This window comes from Perognathus longimembris, chromosome 17, assembly GCF_023159225.1.
Source record: "Perognathus longimembris pacificus isolate PPM17 chromosome 17, ASM2315922v1, whole genome shotgun sequence".
In the NCBI taxonomy this organism is placed as follows: domain Eukaryota; kingdom Metazoa; phylum Chordata; class Mammalia; order Rodentia; family Heteromyidae; genus Perognathus; species Perognathus longimembris.
Genome location: NC_063177.1, coordinates 9,464,536 through 9,490,776, shown reverse-complemented (window position 1 = coordinate 9,490,776; position 26,241 = coordinate 9,464,536). Strand labels below are relative to the sequence as shown.

Sequence of the window (26,241 nt, the reverse complement as noted above, 5' to 3'; positions counted from 1 at the left end):
GTGGTGCTCCTCCACTGGGGCTTTGGGGTGCAGTCTCTTGGGTGTTTCCCACCCACATGGCCCCCATCTCGCCCACTGTCCCCTCAGGAAGGCTGCTCGCCACGCTCCTGCAGGACCCACGTCCTGCTGCTGGTGCTGCACGGGGGCAACATGCTGGACTCGGGCTCCGGGGACCCGTCCTGCAAGGCGGCCGACATTCACACCTTCAGCTCCATCCTCGACAGGGTGGTACGCGCCCACTTCCCAGCTGCCCTGGGGCGCGTCCTCATCAAGTGTGTGCCATGCCCTGCGGTCTGCGCTGAGGCCTTCTCGCTGGTCTCCAGGTGAGCCCAGCGCAGCCCGGCTACACTGCCCGAGGCTGGTGCTGCCTCCCATCCTCCATCCACTTCCTGTGGTCGGTGGGCCTGATCCATTGGACACAGGAAAGGAAACGAGACTTTCTGAGGCCCAGCAGTGTCCACCAGGGGTGCCCCAAGTGTAGAGCTGGGAGTCAAGCCCAGACAGCCTCCCTCCCAACCACACACCTGCCGCTGGGGCAGGAATTGAGGGCAGAGGGGGCGGGCACTGCGGGCCACTGAGAGGCCAGCGTGGCCTGCAAGGGGGCAACTGTGGGGAGTGAGCAGGGTGACCAGTGTGGCCTCTAGGTCAGCCTGGATGGGAATCTGGCTGTGTGGTGTTGGGTAAGGGTTTAGTCTCTCCCCGACTCCACTTGCGCATCTGAAAATGAGGATAATGATGGTGCTGGCTCCTTTGAGTGGTGAGGCCTCCAGTTGCCCAGCCCCCTCCACCTCCTGGGGCCAGGGAGGCTGCTCTGAGAACCTGGCATGATAGGGGTGTCATGGACAGAGGCCCAGGCTGAGCATGGACAGCTCCCTTACTGAGAGCGCAGACACCCCCTTCCCACTTGCTGTTGGCTGCCATCCCTATGAGGTGAGCGAGGGCCCCTCAGGACACAGGGCCTGCAGAAGCTGCCCTCTGCTCAGCTGCCTGGGGGCTCAGCAGCGCCACCTGGCTAAAGGTCGATGCCTGGAGCTGGGTGGACACCTCCTGGCTTTCTCACAGTCAGCCACCCGCCCTAAAGGTCTGTATGCCTCTGGAACCCACATCCGCAGAGACATGCCACACATCCCTGGGGCTGGGGGTTGAGATCTTGTTGCGGCTGGGGTGGGAAGGGAGCTGCTGGAGCCTCAGCTGGGCTCCTCAGCCTTCTCACGTGGCTTGGCTTGGTTCTCAAGCCAAGGCCCCACTCTGGGGTGAGGGAGGGCTGCAAGCAAGTCCCATGGGCAAGCTGGGGTAGGTGTGGGAGTGCTCAGTGTCCCCAAAGAACAGAGCCTCTGGGCAGGGCGGCTGAGCAGCCTATCCTGGCCCTCACAGTGCCTTCTAGCAGGCTAGGAGACCAGAGCACATGCACACCCCTCCCTTCTCCATGTTGTGCCCACTGGCTAGAGAACAGAGACTTCCCGGTGCTCCAAGGATGTCGTGGGCAGTGGCCAGTCAGAGATAGAAGAGGGGAAGCAGGGACACCTGCGATTTCCCAACCTGTCCACTCACCCTTGCCTGTGGTGGGGTTCAGGGCGGGGGGCTAGAATCTGCTTCTCTGACAGGGGCTTGCTGCTTCTCCTCTTCCACAGGACCTGGCAGCCTCAGAGCTGGTATGTCTCAGGTCCAGAGTTAATGGTGCTGTCTCACTATCCATCTCATGAGCTACACCCCCTCCCCCTCCTGCTTCAGAGCCGGGCATCTACCTCCAGGAAGACTGAGGACTGGGCTCTTTGAAGGGACAGCCTGAGAGAGCCTACTCCCATCAGGCAGCTCCTGGCAAGGGCCATTCATCTCCCCATAATCATTGCTAGGAGGAAGCTTTTTCTTAGCTAATTAAAATCTCTCCGGCTGCAGTCGAGGCCTGTTTCCCCTAATTTGTGTTCTTCGGAGATGAGGAATGGCTGCTGACAGGCCTGCCATACACACCATGAGGACGCTGCCACCTGCGGAGGGTGCCTGGGCCCTGTCACCTGCCCTGGATTCTCTCCATAGCAGGATCAGCACTGGGCCCTCAGTTGTCCAGAACTTGGACTAGGAAGGGAAAGGAAGTTTCTGGCAGGGAGTTCTGAGCCTCCTTCTGTGTTTCTCCTGAACCACTAACGCGATCAGGGAACAGAAACAGGCAAGGGGGGACCAAGGAGGCTGCTGGGACAAGTTCAGACCCTGCCTCCTCCAGGAAGTCTGCCATGATGTTGTGTCCCCACTTATCCCTGTTTCCTTCTTCCTCAGTCCAGAAGGAGGCAAGGCAACACTGTTGTGCCTCCCACAGGCTGGGCACACAGAGTGGACACACAGGGGTCAGCGTGGCTCACGTTCTCATCTCTGTGTGCCTGGCGCCCCCACACCATTGCCTGCACTTTTTCTCAGTCAAGGGCCCTGCTAGGGTTTGCTTGCTTCTGCCTGGTCCTCAGCCCCGCACCTGCTCTCTGCCTGCTCCTGGTGAGCTCACCTCGAGTCCCTTATCCACAGCCTGAATCCCTTCAGCCACGACGCGGCCTGCCTTAGCACCAGCCAGGACCACGTGCCCCTGGCCACGCTGCCCCTGCTGGCCATCTCCTCCCCGCAGTACCAGAATGCAGTTGCCACCGTCATTGAGAGAGCCAACCAGGTGTACGGCGAGTTCCTCAAGTCCTCCGATGGGATTGGCTTCAGCGGGCAGGTAGGCAGCCAGCCAGGGCCTGCTGGGAATACGAGAACTGCATGTGAGACCAAGACCAGACTTGGTTGGCCAAGTCTGACTCCTGAGCACAGCCTGATCTTTGTCCCCAGGTTAACCCTAGATCAAACCTGACCCCAGGAAGGGCCCTGCTTGCCAGCTGGGCTCTCAGCACCTCCTTAGCAAATGTTCTTTTTTTTTTTTTCCTGTCAGTTGTGGGGTTTGAACTCAAGGCCTGGACACTGTCCCTGAGCTCTTTTTACTCAAGGCTAGTGCTCTACCACTTGAGCCACAGCACCACTTCCAGGTTTTTTTTGAATGGGTAATTGGAGATAAGGATCTTATGGGCCCAGGCTGGCTTCAAACCTCGATCCTGAATAGCTAGAATTATAGGTGTGAGTCGGTGCTCAGGTTTCAGGGAATGTTTGTCTCCTCCTCTGCCCTGGCAGGTCATGGGGGAGGGCTGGGGGCGTGGGGGAGGGCTGGGTGTGTGTGTGGGAAGAGCTGTGGGGGGGCATGAGGGAGGGCTGGTGGGGCATGGGGGAGGGCTGGTGGGTGTGAAGTCATCTGCAGCCTGATGATGCCTCCTGCAGGTGTGTCTCATTGGTGACTGTATGGGCGGTCTTCTGGCCTTTGATGCCATCTGCTACAGCGCGGGGCCCTCTGGGGGACAGCCCAGGGCAGCAGCAGCCGGAAGGGAAGCATCAGCAGCTCCCAGGTTTGGCAGGGGTCAGGCCTTGGGAGGGGGAGTCCTAGGGCTCCAGAGGAGCAGGGGCCTCCCCGGGGAGGCAGTGTTAGTCATCATGGTGGCACCATGTGGCTCATGTTACAAAGGAGTGCATCATGACAAGGGATCATTAGCACAGGTGGGGAAACTGAGGCCCAGAGGATGCTGCTTTGGATGTGTCTTCCTAGATAGCTGCCCAGTGGCCCCCAGCTGAGCAGCCAGTCCCTGTGATCAGAGAGGACAACTGGGCCCACAATCCACCTCCAATATTGCATGCAGCTCTTGTAGGAGAAAGGGTTCATCATGCCTAAGGCAGGAGGCAAGGTCCTAGAGCCGCCTGTGATGGCTGCTTTCCTGTCCTTTGCGGGACTCCAAGGACACCCCAATTGTGATGGAAGAAGATTGCAGTCTGGCCAGCAGCAAAGAGGACTCAGCAAGAGCAACATTGACATCTCCAGCGGGGTGGAGGAGGAGGAGTGCCCAAGAAGCCCTTGCCACGGAAACAAGAGCGACTCCTCCACCTTTGACTGTGAGGCCATTGCCCAGCACCATGCCTTCCTCTCAAGGTAACTCCTCCCTTGCCTCTGTCCCCTTGCCCATCAAAGGTCTCAGAGACACTGGAGAAGCCTGTGGCCAGTCATGTCCCAGGTCCTTATGCTGGCACTGGTTGACAAGTGTCACAGTGCTGAAACCAAGAGCACGGTGCCATGGGCCCTGGCTTCCTGTCTATGCCAGGGCCAGTTCATTTCCTCTCAGCTTTGTGTTTTGAGGGGAGGGTAAGACTTCTGGCTGCTTCCGGGGCCTGGCTGCAGAATCACAGGTGGGATGTGTCCTGTGGACTGCTCTGGGTGTACTTTTTTTAAAACCAGTTTTCAGTCTCCAGTTACTAGAGTGCTAGAGTCAGCATTCTGGCCTCCTGTTTGGAGTATGGGACACAACATACATTTATCGTAGGCCAGGCAGGAACTTTGTGAAGGACCTTTCACTCTCTAGAAGAGACGATTGATCAACACAGGCTAAGTAAATGATCTGTACATTCATTGAAGATGGGAATGAGTACTGAACATAGACTTAAATTAGCAGCTGTGTATTTTTTTTCCTTTTTCCTTAGCTTTCTCTCTACTTGTCTTCCTTCCTTCTTACCCAGGCAACAAGTATCATGAAATCATCATAGCACTTGGAAATGCATCTTCTTATCACCCAAAGGAGCCATTGTGAACATTTTGGAGTATTTCCCTTCTTTATTTTTGGCATGCTTTGCATACAAGTTTATTTAAACAAACCAAGTCCATGAACATTTCTATTGAGAACTTCTCCCCATGGAATTAAAATTTTGGGTAAATACCTGCTGTCCCCTTGATGGAGAATGAACCCAGGGCCTTGCACATGCTAGGCCAGCACTTCAACATGTGAGCTGAGGCTCCAGCCTTAAGTTTCTTAATGTTTTACAATTCTGTCTACCTATCTATCTTCCTGCCTGCCTGCCTACCTATCTACCTACATATCTCTGGGGTTTAAAACTCATGGCCTTTCACTTGCTAGGGAGATGCTTTGCTACGAGAACCACACCCTCTGCCATTTTTGCTTTAGTTATTTGTCAAATAGGGTCTTGAGCTTTTTGCCTGGGCTGGGCTGGACTGCAAAATTCCTGTCTAAGCCTCCTGTGCAGCTGGGGTGACAGGCGCTATTATACAGCTTTCCTGGCTGAACTGTAGGTCAGGGTCTTGCTAACTTTTGTACCAAACACCTCTCCCTGAGCATCTGAGCCAAGAGCCACTTCTGGCTTTTTTTTTGGCGCACATTTAGAGATAAGAGTCTCATAGACTTTCCTGCCCTGGCTGGCTTTGAACTGTGATCCTCGGATCTCAGCCTCTTGAATAGCTAGATTAAAAAAGCATGAGCCACCAGTACCCTGGGCACACCTCCTTTTGCTTGTAAATTGGAGATAAAAGTCTCATGGACTTTTCTACCTGCGCTAGCTTTGGATCACGATCCTCAGATCTAAGCTTCCTAAGTATCTAGAACTACAGGCATGAGGAACAGTGTTAGCTTGTATTTTGCTTTTTTTCCCTTCTTTTTTTTTATTGTCTTCAAATAGTGATACAAAGGAATTATAATTTAACCACATCCATTTATGTGTACAAGGCATCTTGGTTATTGTCACCCCTTCCATCATTCTCCGTCCCCTTCACACCCAACCTCCTTGATTATTTCATATTTGTTTGTAGCCTTAACAGTATATGGAGCTCTGACCAATACATTTACTTTTGTTTTTCATCTTTTTTCCCCCTTCTTTGTCAGCACGAGGGTTTGAACTCAGAGCCTTACATTGTTTTTTGTTTGTTTTTTTGCTAGTCCTGGGCCTTGAATGTGGGGACTGAGCACTGTCCCTGGCTTCTTTTTGCTTAAGGCTAGCACTCTGTCACTTGAGCCACAGCACCACTTCTGGCCATTTTCTATGTTCGGCGGCTGAGGAATCGAACCCAAGGCTTCATGTATAAGAGGCAAACACTCTTGCCACTAGGCCATATTCCCAGCCCTGTATTTTGCTTTTGAGACAAGGTCTTTTCTTTGAACTTGGGATTTCCTCTGACTCCCAGATGGCTGAGATAAAAGGTGCACTTCTCATTCTGCCCGATCATAAATAGCACTGCAGCAGTGCCTAAGTATTAATACTCATAAAAAGGATTACTGGAGTCTCCCTTTATCCCCAATTTCACGTTCTGTGTTTTCAACTCATCATCACCTATGGGCCCTGTCTTTCAATTACACACTACTCAGAGCAGCATGATGACCCCATGCTATTCTGCTCTGTGCCGTTCTGGGAGCCATGTGTCCACCCTGTATATGCTGCCCATCTGGTGCTTCCTTAGCAGCTTTCTCAGGTGCAAATCGACTTCAGAACATCCCAGTGCTTGTGGTCAAGGAGGCCATTATTTGAATAACAAACTATGAGGCATAAGTGGTGGCAATTCAGATATGAGAGAGAAGCTGGGAACTGCTCCCTTTCAGTGAAAAAGGCAAAATCCTAATGAGACATTTTGAGAGATCATATTCATATGACAACATATTGTTATCATGCTCATATTTTACTAGAAGTCCTATCCACTGTTGTTCTCTTCCTAGGACTAATTTACAATTAAACTTGGTCACAGGTGTATAAACATAGTGAAAAAGAATACATGGGGCTCCGTGAGGGTCTTAGAACAGTGTCCCCTTTGGAGGGGTTCCTAGAGGTGGGGTTGCATCCCTCTGACAGATTGTCCTTTAACAAGCAGAGGCCTGCAAGGGAGAGTGACAAGGGGAGAATCTCATACTACTTACTATTTCATCCTTGAAAACTCCTTTAGGAAAGTCCCGGATTGGGTGAGTGACAGAACGTCAGAGGCTTCCGATGGCTGCCTCAATGCAGCCGGCTTTTTCCCTCTGGTGCAGGGACAGATGGTGGTTTCTTTGGCAATTCAGTAGTTGATGTGTGAAGCACTCCAGCTAGATGACAGCAGCAGCATTCTCATGAGAGGCTCATGCTACAGGAGGCAGGGGAGAGCAGAGGCGGGACCCTGCCCTGCCCTGCTTCCATGGTTACTTGTATTTTTTTTTTTCTTCCAGAAGTGGAGGATTTTGGTTGCATTTGGATTTGCTTCATTGCTTGGCAGATAATGCAACTTGCCTGCTGGGTTTCCCCTTCTGAGCTGTGCCTCGTGTTTGTTTGCTGGCAGGGCAGAGGGGTCCCCGGCGCAACTCCTGATCCTCAGCACCCAGCCTGGGGTCTGAGCTTAATAGAACCTGCACCGGGCACTTGAAAAGCGTTGGTTAGGGTTATGTGTGTCTCCTGCCGCTCCTTTTATTTTGTGCCCATCCTGGGTCTTGAGCTCAGGGCCTGGGCACTGTCCCTGAACATTTTTGCTCGAGGCTAGTACTCTACCACTTGAGCCATAGCTCCACTGCCAGCTTTTTGAGGGTTAATTGGAGATAAGATTCTCATGGTCTTTCCTAGTAAAGCTGGCTTTGAACTGTGGACCTCAGATCTCAGCCTTTTTGAGTAGCTAGGATGACAGGCGTGAGCCACGGGTGACTGGCATGGCCAGTTTTTATTAGCAAAATGATTACAGATCTCAGCCACATGAATTAGCTAAGTATCTTAGGCAGTCGCTCAATAGTACAGTGCTTTAATGGCAGACGTAGGTCAGTGCGATTGGCACCACACGGCCCATCAAGTCTGAAACATTTACCATCTGCTTCCTTCACACACAAGCTTGCTGACTTGTGCTAAGGATGAGGCTGGGCCTTGGCGGCCAATACTGAGATTATTTCCAGCTGGGACTTCTGGTATCCAGCAAATGGACTCTTCTTCCTAGCCCTGTCTAGCACAGTCCTGGGATGGGATGCCCGCTCTTCAGGCCATCCCATGGAGTGTGCACGCTCACATTTTCCACCTGTCCCTAACCTGCCCTTCCCCCTCCTCTCCCTGGCAGCATCCACTCCAGCGTGCTGAAGGATGAGGCTGAGCTCCCCGGGGCTGGGGCACCCCAGCTCCCCGAGGTCAGTCTGGGCCGTTTCGACTTTGACGTGTCTGATTTCTTCCTCTTCGGCTCGCCCCTCGGCCTGGTCCTGGCCATGCGGAGGACGGTGTTGCCCGGGCTGGATGGTGAGTGTGGTGCAGGAGGAGACCGAGGCATTGGGGGAAGTGGGAGGATGGGGATGGGCAGGGAAGGGAGATAGAGAGGACGGGAGACTTGGGACATGAAGATGTGGAGGTGGGGAGGAGGAGGAAAATGTCCCCTGGTGGAGCAGAGGTGAGACGGTTATTGGATTTCACTGTTCCCGTCATGTGCCTCTGGCTAGCACCCACTGTACAGGAGCCGTCTTCTATAGGAAGAGAAGCCACAAACGTCTCCCTCACCACTGTAGTAGGTCCTTGTCCCTGGGTCCAGGACAGGGAGGCCCGCCAGCCACAGAGGCCAAAGCAGAGCCCGCAGCAGAGACCCCCTGCTGGCAAGTGAGGGAAGTGCTGTGTCTGCTCTGGAAATCTGCAGACCTGAATGTGGTCTTCCAGGCCCTGGATGCCTACGCCAGGGCTGCTGAGAGGTCCCATGGCCACAGAGCAGAAGCTGGAGGAGCTTCAAGGATTGCTAGACAGTGGGGAAAGTGGAGGGCGGCCTCCTAGGAGGAGGAGGGGCCTGCAGTGGGAACGGCAGGTGTCCACTGTGGCTGCTGTGCGGGGTGTCTTGAGAAGAGACAGCTGCTGGACGGAGCTCCAGGGAGTCTTTTGGGCCAAGGGAAAGGAAGGATTGAATGGGGGCTTCCCTGTGTGTCTCCCCAATCACTCCAGGTTTGCAGGTGCGCCCTGCCTGCAGCCAGGTCTACAGCTTCTTCCACTGTGCGGACCCCTCTGCCTCTAGGCTGGAGCCGCTGCTGGAGCCCCAGTTCCACCTGGTGCCCCCCATCAGTGTGCCCCGCTACCAGAGGTTCCCGCTGGGCGACGGACAATCCCTCCTTCTAGGTGGGTGCTTGGCTGTGTGTGAGGAGTCGAGGCTGGTGGCCTGTCCAGGCTGCTGTGTCTGGCCAGCTTAAAAGGCTGTCAGGATTAGCCATTCATGTGGTTAATGAGGCTAACTGTGCTACTGCGAGCACGGTTAACACGGGAAGGGCACTCACATGGGCACAGTCTGTGTGCTAGTGGAGAGACAGAACCGCTGGCTTTGCCATTGCTGGATTGGCTCCCTGTTTGGCACCAGGGGTGAGAGAGCCAGACTTTGCTCCACCTCCAGGTCCAGTGGAGCTCTGTGGACAAGCTGGTATACAAGTGGAGTTGGGAGGCCTAAAAGCAGAGGTGGGGACCCGTGCTCATGCTACTCCCCAGGCCCTGGCCAGGTCCCGGCGGGGCGTGTGCCCATCCTGTGGGCTTTTGCGGAAGAGGGCCTCTGCCAGGCCTGCCGGGGGAAGCCACCCTGTCTCCCAGGTGGTGCTCTCTGTTACTTCTTTCCAGCCCAGCCACAAGCCTTTGTGACTTAGGGGAGAGCTGGAAAGAAGCTGAGACTGCACGATGCCCATGACCTCGGCTGGGCATTGGGGGGCCAGATTTATTGGGGGCTGGTGTTGGGGTCCCCACTGCCTGTATAACTTACAACTTAAGAGGACATGAAACACAACCATGCAGCATGGCAGAGTCCCTTCTGATGCAGGTGTGTGTGTGTGTTGCAGATCACTGGCTGTGCCAGCCTCCTGTCTTGCATGGCTGGCACCAAGCGGCCATCTCTTTTGGAGATGCCCTGCTCACGCTGACCCTTGCACTTCCCCCTCCAGCTGACGCCCTGCACACCCACAGCCCCCTGTTCCTGGAGGGCAGCTCCCGGGACAGTCCCCCCGCTTCTGGATGCCCCTGCCTCACCCCCTCCGGCCCCAAGGTCCCAGTGCCCAGGAAGAAGGCTGAGCGAAGGCAGCTCCCGCAGTGACAGCTCCGAGTCCTCTGAAAGCCTGGCTCCTGTGGACGCCTCCCGCAGTGAGTGGGGTCCTTTTGGCACCCTCCCTGTGGTGGCCGGCTGGGCAGTGTGAGGGAAACCCAGGGTGACGTTCGTTTTGTAAACTGTGGGTTTGTGCGTAGACATTTGGCTCTAGACAGAATACAGTCTTAGGAAATCCCCTGTCTCACCTCAGAGAGAACCTTCCTCTCTGCCCCTAGCTAGACTCCTGAGCTTTGGTCCTGTCAAGATGAAGCTCTGATCTTGAAAAGAGCCTGGACCTCTGAATCTGACCAGGGCCTCAATATTGACCTCTGACCCAGGGCTGGGCCCTGGTCTCTAACCATGGCCCTAGGTTGACTGTCACTGTCTCCACTGGCCTGGCCAGTGTGGAGCCATGGCTTAGAGGAGGGGTGTGCAGAGGGCTGGGAGTGGTGAGGAGGTAGGAGGAGAAGCTGCCTGTCCCCAGGTCATTCTCAGCCAGCTCTATGGCCCGTCCACCCTGGGTCTGTGCAGCGGGAGTCCCCTGCTGCCCTGCCCTCACCTCCCTCTCGGCCCCACACAGTCACAGCCAAGTGGTGGGGCAACAAGCGGATCGACTACGCCCTGTACTGCCCCGACGTCCTCACCGCCTTCCCCACCGTAGCCCTGCCCCACCTCTTCCATGCCAGCTACTGGGAGTCAATGGACGTGGTCGCCTTCATCCTGAGACAGGTACCAGAGCCTCTCCTCCCCTGCTGGGCCCGGCCAGCAGGCACCCCCACAGGGGTCCATGTCCCCCTGCAGCTGCGCCCAGCCCTCAGCCTCCAGCTGACAGCTCTGGGAGGCACTGGAGTGTTTACGCCAGGGTGACGTGTCAGAGAAGGGGGCTTCTAGCACAACACTGGTTAACAGAATGTTGCTTTCTAGAAAATTAACTAGGATCTGCCTAGGATGCCATGCTGATGTGGCAGGGTAAGCGATGGAGCTCCACGTCTCTGGCTTTAAAGCAGCAAGTGCACCCAGGGTAGCTGCGCCTGGTGACTCTTGCCTGTAACCTAGCTGAGGCTGAGAGCTGAGGATCATAGCTCAGGAAAGTCTGTGAGATTCTTATCTCTAATTAATCACCAAAAAGCCAGAAGTGGAGCTATGGCTCAAGTGGTAGAGCACCAGCCTTAAGCAAATGAGCTAAGAGACAGAGCCCAGGCCCTGAATTCAAGCCTTAGTACTGGCACAAAAAACAACAACAAACAAACAAACAGAGAGTGCAGCAGGAAGGCCAGCACTGCAGGGCTGAGGAAGGGGCTGGGGAGGGGTAGGCAGCTCATGGCCCTGGTTCCGTGAGAAGCCACAGCAAGGCTGTGTGCCAGGGGAGCTGCTGCTGGGTTGTGTTTTGAGAGGGGAAACTCTAGGACTGTGTTTCTAGGGGCAAGAGAAGCAACAAAGTAGGGCCTCACTTAGAAAAGACAGTGGGCCTGGCCGACTTGCTCTCCCTCTGAGCACCAATGGGGGTGTTGTTTCCCAGGTGGCCAACAGAGCAGAGCTGGTTGCTGGGTGTCCAGTGATAGAGTGGGGGGAGGCTGGGGAGGTGTGAGGAAGGAAGAGTCGATGAGTGTGAAGCTTAGGGAACCTTTATAGAGGAGCCACTTCTGGAGATAGAAATGTGGGGGAGTGTCGAGCTTCAGTGACATTGAGGAGTCATGATGGTGCCAGGGTCTCCTTAGAGTGAAGGACACAGTGGTCCTGGAGCTCCCAGGGGATCAGGAAGAGGCCTCTAGGGGCCAGAGAGGACAACCTTCTATGGGAGAGCAGAACCCAGACAGGGCAGAACCTGGATTGGGGCAGGATGGGAGTCCTTGAGGCTGGGGAATGGTAACTTCAGAGGGGCAGTGGAGAGGGGGAGGGCAGAGAGGACATAGAAACTGGAGACAGCAGAAAGGGGGCGGCATGCCAATTACTGATGGCTCATGCCTGCCATCCTAGCTACTCAGGAGGCTAAGATGTGAGGATACAGTTCAAAGCCAGCTTGGGAAGGAAAGTCTGTGTCTGTGAGACTCTTATCTCCAATATACTACTACTCAAGTGGCTCAAGTGGTGGTAGAGTGTTAGCCTTGAGCAACAAACGAAGCCCGGAGACAGAGCCCAGGCCCAGAGTTCAAGCTCCAGCACCAGTTAAAATAAAAAAAAGAAAGAAAAGAATGTGGCATGATTGTGCAGCAGAGAGAGTCTAGTCTGTGATGCAGGGTGTGTTAGGAGGCAGAGAGCATTGGGGAGCCATGGCCTTGAGGAGGGGGAGGGGCAGGGATGGAAGGGGCGGGCCTTAGGATGATTCCAACTTGGGTAGCCACAGGGTTCAAGCATGGCAGACAGAGTGGCAGAGAGGCCACTGGCCTCCTATTGGCTCAGGTTCAGAGGGAAGAAGCCCAGGAGGGCCTTCCCCCAGGGAGAGGGAGAGAGAGAGGCGCTGGGGACACGACTTGCCCCTGCTTCCTGTTGCCAGGTAATGCGCTATGAGAACGTGAGCGTCAAGGAGAGCTGTGGCCTGGACCCTGCTGCCCTGAGTCCCACAAACCCCCGGGAAAAGTGGCTGCGCAAGCGGACCCAGGTCAAGCTAAGGGTATGTGTGTGCATGGTTGCCTGCTGGTGTGACTTTGGGGAGGGCAGCTGCCCCAGGGCTGGGGAGAGCAGGAGGGAGGCCTGCAGGGCTGAGGGCCCACAGGGCTGGGTTGTGGGGACTTGGGGCCCTGCGGCCACAGTGCGCAGAGCAGTGCACATGTTGGTTCCCTGTGGTCCAGCCCCACAGGAGCCCTGGCCTGGGGCCTCTGAGGATAGTGGGGAAAAGCTGCTAGGGGAGCAGTTGCTACACAGCAGGCTTTTGAAGATGTGGACTTGAGCCAGCATCCTGCCATGGCCACTCTCCAACTTATCAGTGAATGTGGCCTGGGGAAGTTTTTGCTCTCGCCAGAGGAAGTGCCAATGAGATAGAAAGAAAGATTGTCTGGTACCTGAGTCTATTTGTCAGGGGTCAGTGTCTGAATAAGAAGCTCTATTAGGGAGCTCCTAGAAGAGTCCAGAGTTAATGTGGGTGTGGCCAGCACTATAAAGGGAGGGGCACCAGATCCAGAGTATGTGGGTCTCCATGGCCAGCCTGGGAGTGGGGGGTCTGTAGGGCCCAACCCAGGACTGGCGCTGCAAAATCATCTGAGGCAGAAGGGGAGGAGGATGGGATGCTCATGTCCCCTCAGGTACAAGGACGTGCTGTTCCAGATTTGCTCCAGAGAACCCTGGGCTGGACAGGGCTGTGCTAGGCTATGTTGGGAGGCCACAAGAGGCAGGGGCAGGGGCTGTGCTGTGCATGCTAGGCTCAGTCTGGGTTGGAACTGGGCTAAGATTGGACTGGAGCTGCGCTGGGCTGAGCTAGGCTGGGGCTGGGCTGGGGTTGGGCTGGGGCTGGGCCTGGGTTTGGGCTGGGGCTGGGGCTGGGCTGGGCTGGGGTTGGGCTGGGGCTGGAGCTGGGCTGGGCTAGGGCTGGGGTTCGGGAGTTGGGGGTTGGGCTGAGGCTGGGCCTAGGGTTGGGCTGGGCTGGGGTTGGGCTGAGGCTGGGCCTGGGGTTGGGCTGGGGCTGGGTCTATGCTAGGCTGAGCTGGGCTGGGGGCTGGGGCTGGAGCTGGGGTTGAGACTGAGGCTGGGGCTGGGACTGAGGCTGGGGCTGGGGCTAGGCTGGCGCCTGCGGCTGGGCTGGGGCTGGGCTGGGCTGGGGTTGGGCTGGAGCTAGGGCCTGAGCTGGGCTGGGGCTGGTCTGGGCTTGGGAGATGGGAAACAGAATGGAAGTTAGTTAATTGTTGCTAAGCTCCTGAGCTTTGCTGTATTATTTTATTACGATGCATTTGAAAATTTCCCCTAAAAACATTGGAAAATGGCTGTTGTGTGCGAGCCTAGGGAAGAAGTAGAGGGTGACCGGAGCAGTTTTCGGTCTAGGAGTCTGGAAGGGGAGGACAGGTCATGGGGGCTCTCTCCACTCTGGGGACATAAGCACCCCTGAGGCAGCCCAGGGCAGCCCGACAGACAACATGGTGGCCCCCAGTCTGTTCCTCTGAAAGCCCAGTAGCCAGGCACCACTCAATGGGCCCACAGCCCCAGCCATTCTAAGAAACAAATGGATGATAAAGATAGGTTAGATTTTGCTCACAAAGGCTGTGCACATTTCTTTTCCATCCTTCTAGAATGTCACTGCTAATCACCGGGCCAATGATGTGATTGCCGCTGAGGATGGGCCGCAAGTTCTGGTGGGGCCGGTTCATGTATGGGCCTCTCGACATGGTAGCTCTGACTGGAGAAAAGGGTACCAAGGGCTGTGCTTCTCCTTTCAGTCAGCCCACCTGGACCTCATGCCTTGTGGTTACTGCAGGGTGTGAGGGGTAAGGGGCCAGGATGAGGGGCAAGGGGTGAGGGTGAAGTCTTGCCTTCCCTGGGCAGATGGTGGCGGGTAAGTAAAGGAGAAGGGTGGCGCTGTATGCATCTGAGGAGGAAAGAGATGCCAGTGTGGCTGCCTGCAGAGGGAGGGAGGGAGAGAGGAAGGGAGGGAGGGAAGCCAGGATGTAGGCAGGAGCCTGTATCCCAGCTCGCCAATCCAGCCCCTCTGCTAGGCCTGCAGTCTCTCAGCCTTGTCTCCCTCACTTTGCTATCTGTAGGTAGACATCCTGGTGATGGCAGAGCCATCCTCGGGCCGCTGGGTTCACCTGGACACAGAGCTCACCAACAACAAGCGGCCCGCATCACGTACAACGTGCCGCGGACCCCGGCGCCTGGGGGTTGGCGTCTATCCAGTGAAGATGGTGGTCAGGTAGGACGCCAGGGAACATTCTTATGGCAGCACTTCCCATTTCTGTGGCCCTTCCAGTCAGGCCTGGCCAGGAGACAGGGCCCAGTCTCACTATGGTCCTCAGAAGAAGGGAAGACTGTGTTATCAGGAAGTGCCACCCAGATGGGCCTTGACAGACCTGTTCCAATCGCAGGCTGACCAGTGGCCCTTACCTTCCAGGGGCGACCAGACCTGTGCGATGAGCTACCTCACCGTGCTACCCCGGGGCATGGAGTGTGTCGTGTTCAGCATTGACGGGTCCTTTGCAGCCAGCGTGTCCATCATGGGAAGTGACCCCAAGGTCCGGCCAGGCGCAGTGGATGTTTGTCAGGTGAGTGCCATCTGTCCTGAGGGGACCATGTCTCCTCTGTAGTGGGGCTGGCAGCAGGGGTGTGTGTGTGTGTGTGTGTGTGTGTGTGTGTGTGTGTACAGACCTGGACTATTTCCCTGATTGTCTTAGGAGTTCTGGGGGTCTCAGGATGGGAGCTGCAAAGTGCTGTCATCATCTCTAGTGGAAATTGACTGAGGTGGACCAGGGGCAGGGGCAGTTCAAGCCTGTAATCCTAGCTACTCAAGAGGCTGAGATTTGAGGATCCCAGTTCAAAGCTGGTCTGGGCAGGAAAGTCTGTGAGACTCTATTCTCTAATTAACCTGTGGGATCAGGTTAATTAACTCTAGTTAAGCAAAAAGCCAGAAGTGGTGGTGGGGTGGCTTAAGTGGTAGAGAGGCAGCTTTCAGTGGAAAGAGCCAAGCAAGCATGCAAGGCCTTGAATTTAAATCCTATTACTGGCAAAAAATGAAAAAAGAAGGGGAATAAAAGGGAAGGAGGGAAGAGAAGAAAGGAGGAAGGAAAGAGAAGAAAGGAGGAAGGAAAGAGAAAGAAGCATATTTACTGAGGGTTCTTAGAGTAACCCTTCCCCTTTGCTAGACCTTATCTCATTCATTTTTCCTCCTTTTCTCTTTCTACCATACATGCTCCCACACTTATCCAAGGCAACTCCCAGCCGGGCTCTGGGCTGGGCCCTGATATAAGGAGACCTGCTACTAAGGAAGAATGGAGTCTAGTGGGGAAAAGAAATCCTGAGTTTGAGAAACTATAATCTGGAATTGCAGAATCCAAGAGTGGACAGAAATGGGATACTGGGAGTCATGGGCCAAAGCCCTGTCTCACCCAAGTAAGAGCAATGGCTTTAGGGAAAAAAAGACCAACTTGGCTCAGGGACTGCTGACCTCCAGCTACTTGCTGACTCCATGAGACCCAGTCCTGGATAGCCCATAGCAGGGAGGCGGGGACCGTTTCCCTTGGCTTCTGCAGCTTCCTGCTCTTCCAGAAACTCCACATCAGGAGCTGACCCTGTGGTACATCCTGGGCATGACAGCCACAACAGTTCTGGAGTGTGTGTGTGTCTGTGTGTGTGCATGCATACGCGTGTGTGTGCTTACACATGGTGCTAGTACTGGAACTTGAACTCAGGAGGGTCTGGGTGCTGTTCTGCCACTTCAGCCACAGTTCCAGTTCTGGCTTTTTGGTGGTCAATTGGAGAGGAGAGTCTCCTGGACTCTACCTTTGATGAAAGCCGTGTGAGTAGCCAGGATCCCAGCCCACAGTGGATCTTTATAGCACCCTCCTGGATCTCATTCTGTAATGTGGCTGGTGCCACAATGGCAGTCAAACAGGCCTGAGCTCAGCTGGCTACTTCTTGTAGTCTGAAAGGATCAGGGAGCAGAGCCTGCTTTCACTGGGAAGCAGGAGGGCCTCCTGGAGGAGGGGCCTTGAAAGATGGGAGAAGGAGCTGTGGAGGCAGCCTAGGGGATCGATCTGCAGCCCAGGGCACAGGGCTTGTCTGGAGGCAGCAAAGCAGCCCCACGGGAGCTTGAGAGATCGACTCACCTAGCAAGGCAGGGCAGGCAGCAGGTTACAAGTGTGTAGTCAGGTGGTAAAAGCTACCTTGGGGCTGTGAGAGCCAGGTATGCTTTTAGGCAAAGAGGCAATGGGGTTGGGTTTGTGATTTATAGAAACTGCATTGAAACAGAACTAAAGATAATTATAAGTAAGTTCAGTTGTATTGATGCGCCCATGCCTGGCACACTGGAGATTGATTCCTTTCATCCCAGGGATAATCCCATGGGGTGGTTACTATTATTATGCACACTCTACAAATGAGGAAACTGAAATCCTCCAAGTGACCTGCCCCAGCTGGCCTTAGCCTGGGACAGCCTGGAGTGGGAGCAGTGACCACAAAAGAGGCCACCTAGGGGCTTTGGTAGTAGTGGGGGAGGGAGAGTGGGAGCTGAGGGTCAGTTTGGAGCTGAAGCTGGAACAAAGATCCGGGCCTGGCCTGATCTGACGGAATTGGAAGCCTTGCTGGCTGGAGGAGAGAAGTTAGGTAGGAGGAAGGGGCCGGTCTAGAGGTTGTTTAGCAGTGGGTGTGCAGCATCTGCAGGCCACCCCGAGATGGGGTGCACTCCTGCTCTCCCCAGGGCTCCTCTGAGCACACGCGGTGGTGGCAGTGGAAGGAGCAGACCGCTGGGCCCCAAGAGGTCCGCACGACCCGCTGGACGCTGCCATGCTGTCTCTGCAGGCACTGGCAGGACCTAGGCTACATGATCCTTTACATCACGGGGCGGCCGGACATGCAGAAGCAACGGGTGGTGTCGTGGCTGTCCCAGCACAACTTCCCCCAGGGCATGATCTTCTTCTCCGACGGGCTGGTGCATGACCCTCTGAGGCAGAAGGCCATTTTCCTCCGCAACCTCGTGCAGGAGGTGAGTGAGGCCACAGCCCCCGCGGGGCGGGGCCTCGGCGGCAGGGCCTCATTGGATAACGGGAGGGATTTGGGCCCGCCCCTCATTGGATAAAGGGAGGCATTAGGCCCGCCCCCGGTCCACCCTCCACCAGGTGGGGTTCTGCAGGGGTTGGCGGTTTGCAAGCACACTCCACCGACCCCGTTGGTCATTTTAACAGCCCCTGGATGTAGCTGTTCGTGCCGTACATTTCCTTTCTTTTCTTTCTTTCTTTCTTTCTTTTGTGTGTGTGTGCCAGTACTGGAGCTTGAACGCAGGGCCTCGCATTAGATCTAGGTGGGCTTTTTCGCTCACAGCTGGCACTCTATCACTTGAGCCAAAGCACCACTTCCGGGTTTTTAATGGTTAATTGTAGATAAGAGTCTCACGGACTTGACTTCTTGGGCTGACTTTGAGCCATCATCCTCCAATCTCAGCCTTCTAAGTAGCTAGGATTACAGGCAGGAGCCATGGGTGCCAGGCTAGATCTTCACCTTTTATTGTCTCAGGAGTCTAAAAGTCTAAACTTGTGTGTCTACGTTTGGTTATTCATTCAAGAGGCATTTAAATGTTATTGTATTCTTGGTCTGCCTGGTATTGGGGCTGCACTGAGTCCTGCTCTCCTGAGTTTATGCACTAGAGTTGTGGTTCTCCCAGAGTGGAGTACCTGCACCTTCCTCAGCATCTGGGAACTTGTTAGAAATGCAGAATCCCTGGCCCAGATCTACTAAATCAGAAATGCTAGGGAGGAGGCTCTGCTCTCTTTACAAGAGCTTCAGGGTCTTCTGATACACAGGTGAAAAGATTGAGGATCAAAGATCTAGGGCAGGAATTAACTAATGAAAATTACATAAATTCCAATTCCAGCATTCAAAATAAAAGTTTAATTGGAACATAGCCAAGCTCATTTGTTTATGTATTGTCTGTGGTTGCTCTTTTGCTGCAGCAGAAGAGTTGAGTAGCTGTGACAGAGTGCAAAGCCTGCAAATTTTACTATCTGCCTTTTCACAGAAAAAAAAAAAAAGCCTGCCAATCCCTGGTCTAGAGAAAGAAACATGTAAATTGACAATTACTGGTGTGTGGTTGGAAAAGGCGCTATTGGCAAAACAGAGGAAAAAGGATTTCTGTTCACCCTGGGAGGCCAGACAAGGCTTCTAGGAGGTGGGAACTTTTGAGCTTAGTCTTGAAGCATGAATACACGGGTTGTAAGGTAGACAATGAAACAGCATGTGGCAGACTTAGAGAAACAGAGAGATTAAAATCTAAGTCAAATTCTGTCTTACTTGGGAATGGTGCTGCGGTAGGAATGTGCTCACTTGTAGGACAGTATGGGGTGAGTTCAAGGAGGCAGAGGTCAGGAGGGCTGCACAGATATGGTGACCACAGTGATTTAATAATAAGGATTCCACTGGGTGCTCATAGCTCACACCTGCAATCCTAGCTACTCAGGAAACTGAGATCGAAGGATTGTGGCTCAAAGGCAGCCATAGCAGAAAAATCTGAGATTCCACCTCCAATTAACCAGAAAAATGGCTCAAGTGGTAGAATGTTGGCTGTGAGCCAGAAGCCAAACAAGTGCAGAGACCCTGAGTTCAAGCTCTAGTATCAGCACAAATCTTATTATGAATTATGAATTAATAATGATCACTTCAATCTGAGGTTGAATGGGTAGCTACTGACAGATGCTCTGGGTGAATTACTTTTTAATGGAAGATTGTGGTGGCCTTTTGTGCAAAGTTGTGGTTCTGGAAGTCATGTGTGGTATAGTTTCTATCAGGCAAGCCTGAGTGAGCCTGTCCTTCACAGTCTCTGTTGCTTTATGTATTTATTTGTTTGTTTATTTTTGCCTATTTTTATGATATGCAAAGCACAGAGACAGGAAAGAGCCTGGGACATCCCATCATCCAGGATGGGATATGTTCTGGCTGAGTCAGACCTAACAAATGGGAGCTGAAGCCCGACAGGCCTTGAAAATGCATGGTGCCAGGCCAAGGCTCTCTGCTGAGTGCTATGAAGAGCTATGGATGAGTTTAAAGCCAAGGAGTTTGCAGTAGGTCATTTGAGCTGGAGAAAGCCCCCTCGGTGGTTTTATGGAGAACAGACTGGCCAGAGGACAGGCAAGGAAACCAATTAGGAAACTATTACCCTAGAAAGAGATGCAAAGACCCGAATCTAGTTGGGTCCACAGGATGGAGAGAAAGGCCTGAGCAGGTATGACAATCGGAAGTGGAGTTATCCAGAATTGGTGGTGGTTGGACAAGAGGGAGCGAGGAGCAAATGTCCTGTCAGGCGACCACGGGAGATCCGGGTGGTACCCTGCTGACCATGGCCTTCATGGGGCCAGAGTCCGTGTCTATGCTACTTACCTATGTATCTCCAGGATTGGGGTGGCCATGGCACACAGTAGGCTAGTAGAGTGAATAAGCAGATAAGTGAGTGAATAAAATTAGAGAGGACATAGGAGGAGGGCCAGAGGACTCCCTGTGGATGGGAGCCCCAATCAGTCCCCACTCGTGGCTCAGGACAGTGACCGGGGCTGCAGGTAGAGTCTGGAGTCTGAATGTGAGGTGAGTCAGAGATGACACAGGGTTAAGAAAGCATTTGCAGGGGTAGGCAGGAGCCATTAGAGACCACACTAGGCCTCTAGCAACAGGGGAAGAGTGGTGCTGAGCAACCAGAAGGAGAGTCACCGGGAGGGGGGCCAGGGGGAGAGAGAGCCTTCAGGTGTCCTCTTCTGGGGAAGAGCTGTATGCCAGAGAGCAATGTCCACAAGGTTAAGACTGGACACTAGAAGACCTTGCTGAGGAAGAGGACACCTCTGAGGGCCAAGGTGGCACAATCAGTAGGGTGAGTAGTAGTGGGGGTCGTCTCAGCCTGGAGGGTTGAGATGGTGAGTGGCAGAGTCATCTCCACAGGTGAGTTGAAGTTGCAGAACTGAACTCATAGGAGTGAGGAGAGTGAGGGAGAAGCCCACATGGGGCTGCCCTTTCCTCTGAGCTCAAGGTTAGTTGGGAATAAATCAGCCTACAAGGCAAGGAGCTGTAGATGAGGAAGCCTGTCCTGTCCTTCAACATCAAAGGCAAAGTCTCCTGCAGGACTGGGGTGGCATTCAAAGTTATCTACCTGAGGATCAGCGCATCCTGTGAGTTTCTTAAGCAGCCCTTACTTAGTGCTCAGCAAATAGATACATGAAGAAAATCTATAGTAGAATAGTGTCAAGGCTGATATTTGGCCAGGTGAGTGAGATGACGAAGGGTGACAGTGATGATGAAGAAGATAAAGGAGCAAGAGAATCCAAGGTGGGGGCCAGAGATCATAGCAATGCCAGGGGGCTGTGGTGGGAGGGGGCAGGGTGAAGCAGGGGGCCAGGCAGGTTTGGTCAGCAAACAGCATGGGCATTGTCTTCTAGAGCCTTAGAGCACTGTGGCAGGCCTAGGGTATGAGGTAGGAGTGGGTGAGGTAGGAATGGGTGAGGTAGGGGTGGCTTTTCTGGAGCTTGGTTCCCCACCCAAAGTAGACCTTTGGCCTGTAGTCTGATTGCAGATACAAATGTCCCAGAACAGGGCTCTCTGGCTCCCACCGAGGGAGGTGGGCTGAGCCTCCCTCTCCCTCCATGAGTGGCTCTGTATTTCAGTGCTACATCAAAATCAGCGCTGCCTATGGTTCTACGAAGGACATCTCCGTCTACAGCGTGCTGGGCCTGCCAGCTTCCCAGATCTTCATTGTGGGCCGGCCCACCAAGAAGTACCAAACCCAGTGCCAGGTGGGTGGAAGCCAGGCTGGGGTGGATGGGGTGGGGGCAGGGAAGGAAGTGGGATGGAGGAGTGGGCAATTCATTTACTCACCCAACCTCATTCCTTCATTTGTTCATTCCTTCATTCAACAAACACTATCGAGCAGTTGCCTTGGGCTGGGTGGGCCCTGTGTTAGGTCCAGGGGAGGAGGCAGATCTGACATCATCCAATCTAGTGGGAGAGATAGGAAAACTTGCACATGATGATGGTGCAGTGTGGCCGGTTCTGTGAAGTCCTGTGATATATGACTGGGACACACACACGCACACACACACACAATGAGATCCTGGAATCCAAAGGAACTCACCAAAGGTGGGCAGTAGCTTTTATTGGTGGCAGAGGTGACATAGAACATGCCATGGGTGACCGAGTGGCTGGGCTTGGGAGGACAGAGCAAGTGGAGTAGCCCAGGAATCTGAGCTGTCTGTGGCCATACTCATTTTGGAGCCAGTCCTCAAAGCTAGTGGAGCGAGGGTTGGAGAGTGGCAGGGCTGCATTTGTGACCTGAATCATCCCTTCCTCAAGGGAGCAGGCAGGGAGTTGGAGAGACAGTGGAGGGCCGGAGAGGTGTTTCTCAGCTAGGGGTTGGATTACATTGGATAGTGTCATGGAAGGTAGGGAAAGTCAAGGATGGTGCTGGCCAGTGGTCTGCCCTGGGCAAGCATGAGAAGCAGGTGGGAGAGGCCTGAGAGACCCCAGTGCAAGGAGGCTCAGAATATGGCCAGACTTCATCCTGGGTACTGGAGAGCCTGGCTTCTCAAACTCCTCACTTGTTTCCTAGGTAGCACCTGGGAATCTCCTTTGCACACTCAGTAGGCGTGGCAGGGCTGAGTTCCTGCCCCAGGAGGGTCTTGGTGACATTGCTACTCCTGGTCCAATGGCCACAGTTTAAGCAGCAAGGTGCTGAGGACACTGGTAGCCAGGCTCCAGTAGCTCACATCTATAATCCTAGCTACTCGATGGGCTGAGGAGGCCATCCTAGGTGGAAAAGTCCACTAGAGTTTACCTCCAAAGTAACCAGTAAAAAGCAGAGGTGGCAGTGCGGCCCAAGCGACAGAGCACCAGCCTAGCCAGAGGGAAGCCCTGAGTTACAAAGAGAAGAGGTGATGTGAGTGGGAAGAGCGGATTTGAGAGCCATTGCGCGGTGGTCACACGCTGCGCCTGAGGGAAGGCGGACTTGGGATTTCAGTGAGGGTGACCAACTTGGGTGGTTCACGGTAGCCGCGAATCCAGAGCCAAGCCGGGGCTTCTGCTCAGTGGTGCAGCGCTGGCCTCCCGTGCCTGAGGCCCTGGGTTCGCGTTCACGCAGAGGGAGGTGCTCCGCTGTCCAGAGTGCCCCTGGGAAACCCCAGGGCAGTGGATGGTGCCGTCAGGTCAGGGGGCCGTGTGCTGACCCACACCTGTCTGCTCCCTCCGCAGTTCCTGAGCGAAGGCTACGCCGCGCACCTGGCGGCGCTGGAGGCCGGCCACCGCTCGCGCCCCAAGAAGAACCAGGCGCGCATGGTGCTGCGCACGGGCAGCTTCGGGCTCCACGCGCAGCCAGAGTTCCTGCGCAAGCGCAGCCACCTGCGCCGCACGCTGTCAGTGCAGCAGCCGGACCCGCCCGCCAACCCCAAGCCGGAGCGCGCCCAGAGCCAGCCCGAGTCCGACAAGGACCACGAGCGCCCGCTACCCGCGCTCAGCTGGGCGCGCGGGCCCCCCAGGTTCGAGTCCGTGCCCTGAGTGGCCAGCGGTGGTGCTCGGAGCCAGGCTGCCTGCGGGGACACCAGAGGCAGGCGTGTGCTGCTTTTCTCCTCCCGTGTCTGTCCAGCACTGTCCGCGATGGGGGTGACACCTGGGGGGGCGGTCTCCGTGCGGCCGCGCTGCCTCCCCGCCAGCCCGAGGCAGGGCTGAGAGCGCCTGATTCAGGGAGCGGGGTGGGCCCTGCGGGCAGGCCGGCCCGGCCCTCAGCACTGGCCCTGTGTGGAGGGGAGCGGCGTGGGTGACCGGCCCTCCCTGGGGTGACGTCCTGGGTCACCGTTTTGGGGGTGAGCTCCTCGCTGTTACGGGCAAGTGGGCGGTTCCTGAAAGTGAGAGGAAGTCCCCGGACTCTTCCTGGTGTCTGTGGTGTGGGCCCCAGCCCTGGGGACAGGGTGTGGTGCTGACCGTCAGTCCTCCTAGCAGGTGGTCCTTGTCCTCGCCTTCCTCAGTTTCCTTAGCGTTCTCCAGGGCCCTTGAGGATAGGTGTTCCTTCTCCCAGAGCCTGGCCTTGTGCCCTTCCCTGTCAGCTGCAGTCTTGGGTTCTGGCCCAGTCGGGCAGGCTGTGTGCCCTTGAGCCTGTTGCTTACCTTCTCTGGGTCCTGCCTTCCTTCTGTAATTGGAGGGTTTCCCTTGGCTGAGATGGGGAGTTCTTGATTCCAGTGTTCCTGCATTTCTGCTCCCTGAAACTCTTCAGAGTGACAGCTGAGCCCCACCTTCTACCAGCCTGGGAGAAGATTTCTGGGTGGGTTGGGAGGTCGGAGTGCTTGACCCAGCCCCTCAAAGCCCCCGCTCTGTGGACAGCCACCACAGGTTGGCCTGGCACAGATGCCAGAGCAGGGGCAGAAAGTGCCCCCTCTGCCCCTGCCAAGAGTATTGGTCCAGCTACCCCTGCCACAACTCTGTGCAGGCTGATCTCCACCTTCTGACTTGGGCTGAGATTCCAGGGACCTGGGGGCTTGTGGAGTCCTGTCATGCTTGTTCTTTCCCTCTGCTCAAGTGGAGCTGGGTTTGCGTCTGTAACCCCCTCCCTGCTAGGTGGCCCATTGAGGGTGGCAGGGCTTGGGTCTCCCATAGCCTCTGTCTTCTTTCTGCTGAGCTCCTGGCCTGAGCACATTTTCCTGCTCCCAGGCCCAGGCTCACACCTGTTGTGGAGCGGCCCAGGTTGCCTCTGAGCCTCTATGAGCTGCCACTGAGGTCAGGTCCAGCCCCCTCCTCCCCTCCTGGGGCTGCCCAGGGCTCAGACATCTGTATTTATGGCAGGCACCCATGTCAGCGCAGTGTCGCTTCTGCTCAATGTCTACCTCGTGCAGCTCCCGTGCAGCCCACAAGCTGCTGGTGGGAGCTGCTGGCACTGTGTTGTGAATCTCCTGGCAAACAGGGTGCCCTGCTGGGCCAGAGGGGTCTGGGCTCCCAGCTCCCACCCTGCTTTTTCACTAGAAATGTCTTCTGTAGCCAGCTAGCTCCTGCCACCTTTGCCCAGCCTGGCTGCCCATTCTTCTGCTCCACTTCAACACCTCTCCTGTACCTACCTGTCTGAAGTGCTGGTGGACAGTGGGCGCACACCTGTCCAAGCCCTTCTGACATGTCGCTGTTATTGGCTCTATTAGTATAGCCACCTCTACCCGAATCCTGTACCGTTTCCCCAAATGGTGATGATTTGAGCTTGGAGTTCAGACTTGGTCTGATTTTGACAGCCCTTCATTTCTCAGCAGAGGCCTCTGAAGAATTACTTTCAAATAACAAAATGATCATATAAGACATCCTCCCTGCTTGCCCCCCCCCATTATATTCCCGCTTCCCTTTCTGAGAACCCCAAGCTGGGGAACTTGGAGGAAGTGAGAGTGCACATTTTCTCGTAAGTCGGGATCCCCAGAGAGTTCAGAGACCACAGCCAGGTTTCCATGGCCCCGGGATCAGAGCTGAGCCACAGGACCCAGCAGGAGGGGCCTCCCACTTCCTTGGCTGAAGCCTTGGATTGGGGTTCGAGGACCCCTCAGTGATAGATGCTGCTGGTGTATAGGGAAACATTGTGAACACAACACCTTTGGAGCTGTAGTTAGTGTGTGTGAACATGTGTGCTCGTGATAAGACAACTCTCCCTTCAATGCTGCCTTCCTAACAACTCTATTCCACATGCACTTTCTATATTAGTGGTTTGTTTTCTTGTCTGTCTAGTTAAGTCAGAGACAGAGAATGAGTCCTGTTATTGAAGAGGGGACTGCTGCCTCTTCTCCAAGTAGTTCTGTGAACCCCAATTCAGCTGTTTTCTAGAGAATCCTAGCCCTGCTGTGCCTGCTCCCTAGCAGCTGGAAAACAGACCTTCCTGCCTGACCACAGCTCCCTGTTTCCTGCGTGGCATGTTCGTCCTTCCCCATGTGGTGCCTGGGAAGGTGCCACTGCCCTCCTCTACCACCTGCCCTGCTGGGGTCCAGGGTAGTTTCTGCCAGGGGACCTGCTCATCTAATAGTATGGTCCCCTCATCCCTCATAAAGACCTTGACTCCTTAAGCACTACAAAATATTAAAAGAAAACAGATTTTTTTGTGTGTGTGCATTTGGATAAACAACCTCCCAGTTTGGCTGCTGGGCTCCAATTGTGTGTGAACCGCAGCATTCACTCCTTTGATATCTGGGGAGGCTGGACCTTATGGTTTTTAAACTGTACTTGGATCACTTCGGGGCCCATTGGTGTCCCTGAAGTGTCCTGTTGACAAAACATGGCACCCATCATTACACGAAGCCGGCTCTCACCCAGGCAGGTGGACCTGGGTTGGGAGGTGGTGCCAGTTTTGTCCCCACTCCCCCACCTGCTCAGGTGCAGGCCCTGCCCCACCCCAGAGGGGCCCCCCTGAGTAGCAAGGAGCCTTGCATTGACCCCGCCTTAAACCACCAACTTTCCAGCCTGATCTGGGGGGATTGGGTGCCAAGTGCTTTGGAAACTTAGTGTCTTTGGCTCAGCCAAAAAAAAAAAAAAAAAAATCCCTCCCTAAGGAATCTGGGGGAAATTTTCTTAAGCATACAAATTAGGGTTCAGTCCAGGCAGTGAGGCTGGGCTGGGCTCTGCTCTCCTGGCTGAGAAACCAATCAGAGCAGTTAGGAGGAAAATTGGTTTGATTCTGCCCTCTTTGGGCCAAGAGAGGCAGGTGACACCAAGAAGGGTCAGGCCAGAGGAGGGTGGCTTGTGCATGGGGACCCCCA

At 54.9% G+C, this 26,241-nt stretch overlaps 1 protein-coding gene across 1 annotated transcript in view; it reads left to right on the top strand.

Annotated features, from left to right (window-relative positions):
• Positions 1-23,137, top strand: part of Pitpnm3 (PITPNM family member 3) — a 106,200-nt gene extending 83,063 nt beyond the window's left edge. Inside the window, 19 exon segments of the mRNA XM_048366039.1 lie at positions 88-323; positions 2,512-2,701; positions 3,292-3,375; positions 3,378-3,416; positions 3,802-3,852; positions 3,855-3,991; positions 7,901-8,073; positions 8,758-8,928; positions 9,732-9,787; positions 9,789-9,927; positions 10,452-10,600; positions 12,366-12,482; positions 14,089-14,154; positions 14,156-14,207; positions 14,561-14,708; positions 14,907-15,057; positions 17,208-17,492; positions 21,145-21,273; positions 22,724-23,137. Coding sequence (XP_048221996.1) covers positions 88-323; positions 2,512-2,701; positions 3,292-3,375; positions 3,378-3,416; positions 3,802-3,852; positions 3,855-3,991; positions 7,901-8,073; positions 8,758-8,928; positions 9,732-9,787; positions 9,789-9,927; positions 10,452-10,600; positions 12,366-12,482; positions 14,089-14,154; positions 14,156-14,207; positions 14,561-14,708; positions 14,907-15,057; positions 17,208-17,492; positions 21,145-21,273; positions 22,724-23,026 — 2,676 coding nt within the window. The 3' untranslated portion in view covers positions 23,027-23,137.
• Positions 23,138-26,241: the final 3,104 nt, after the last annotated feature.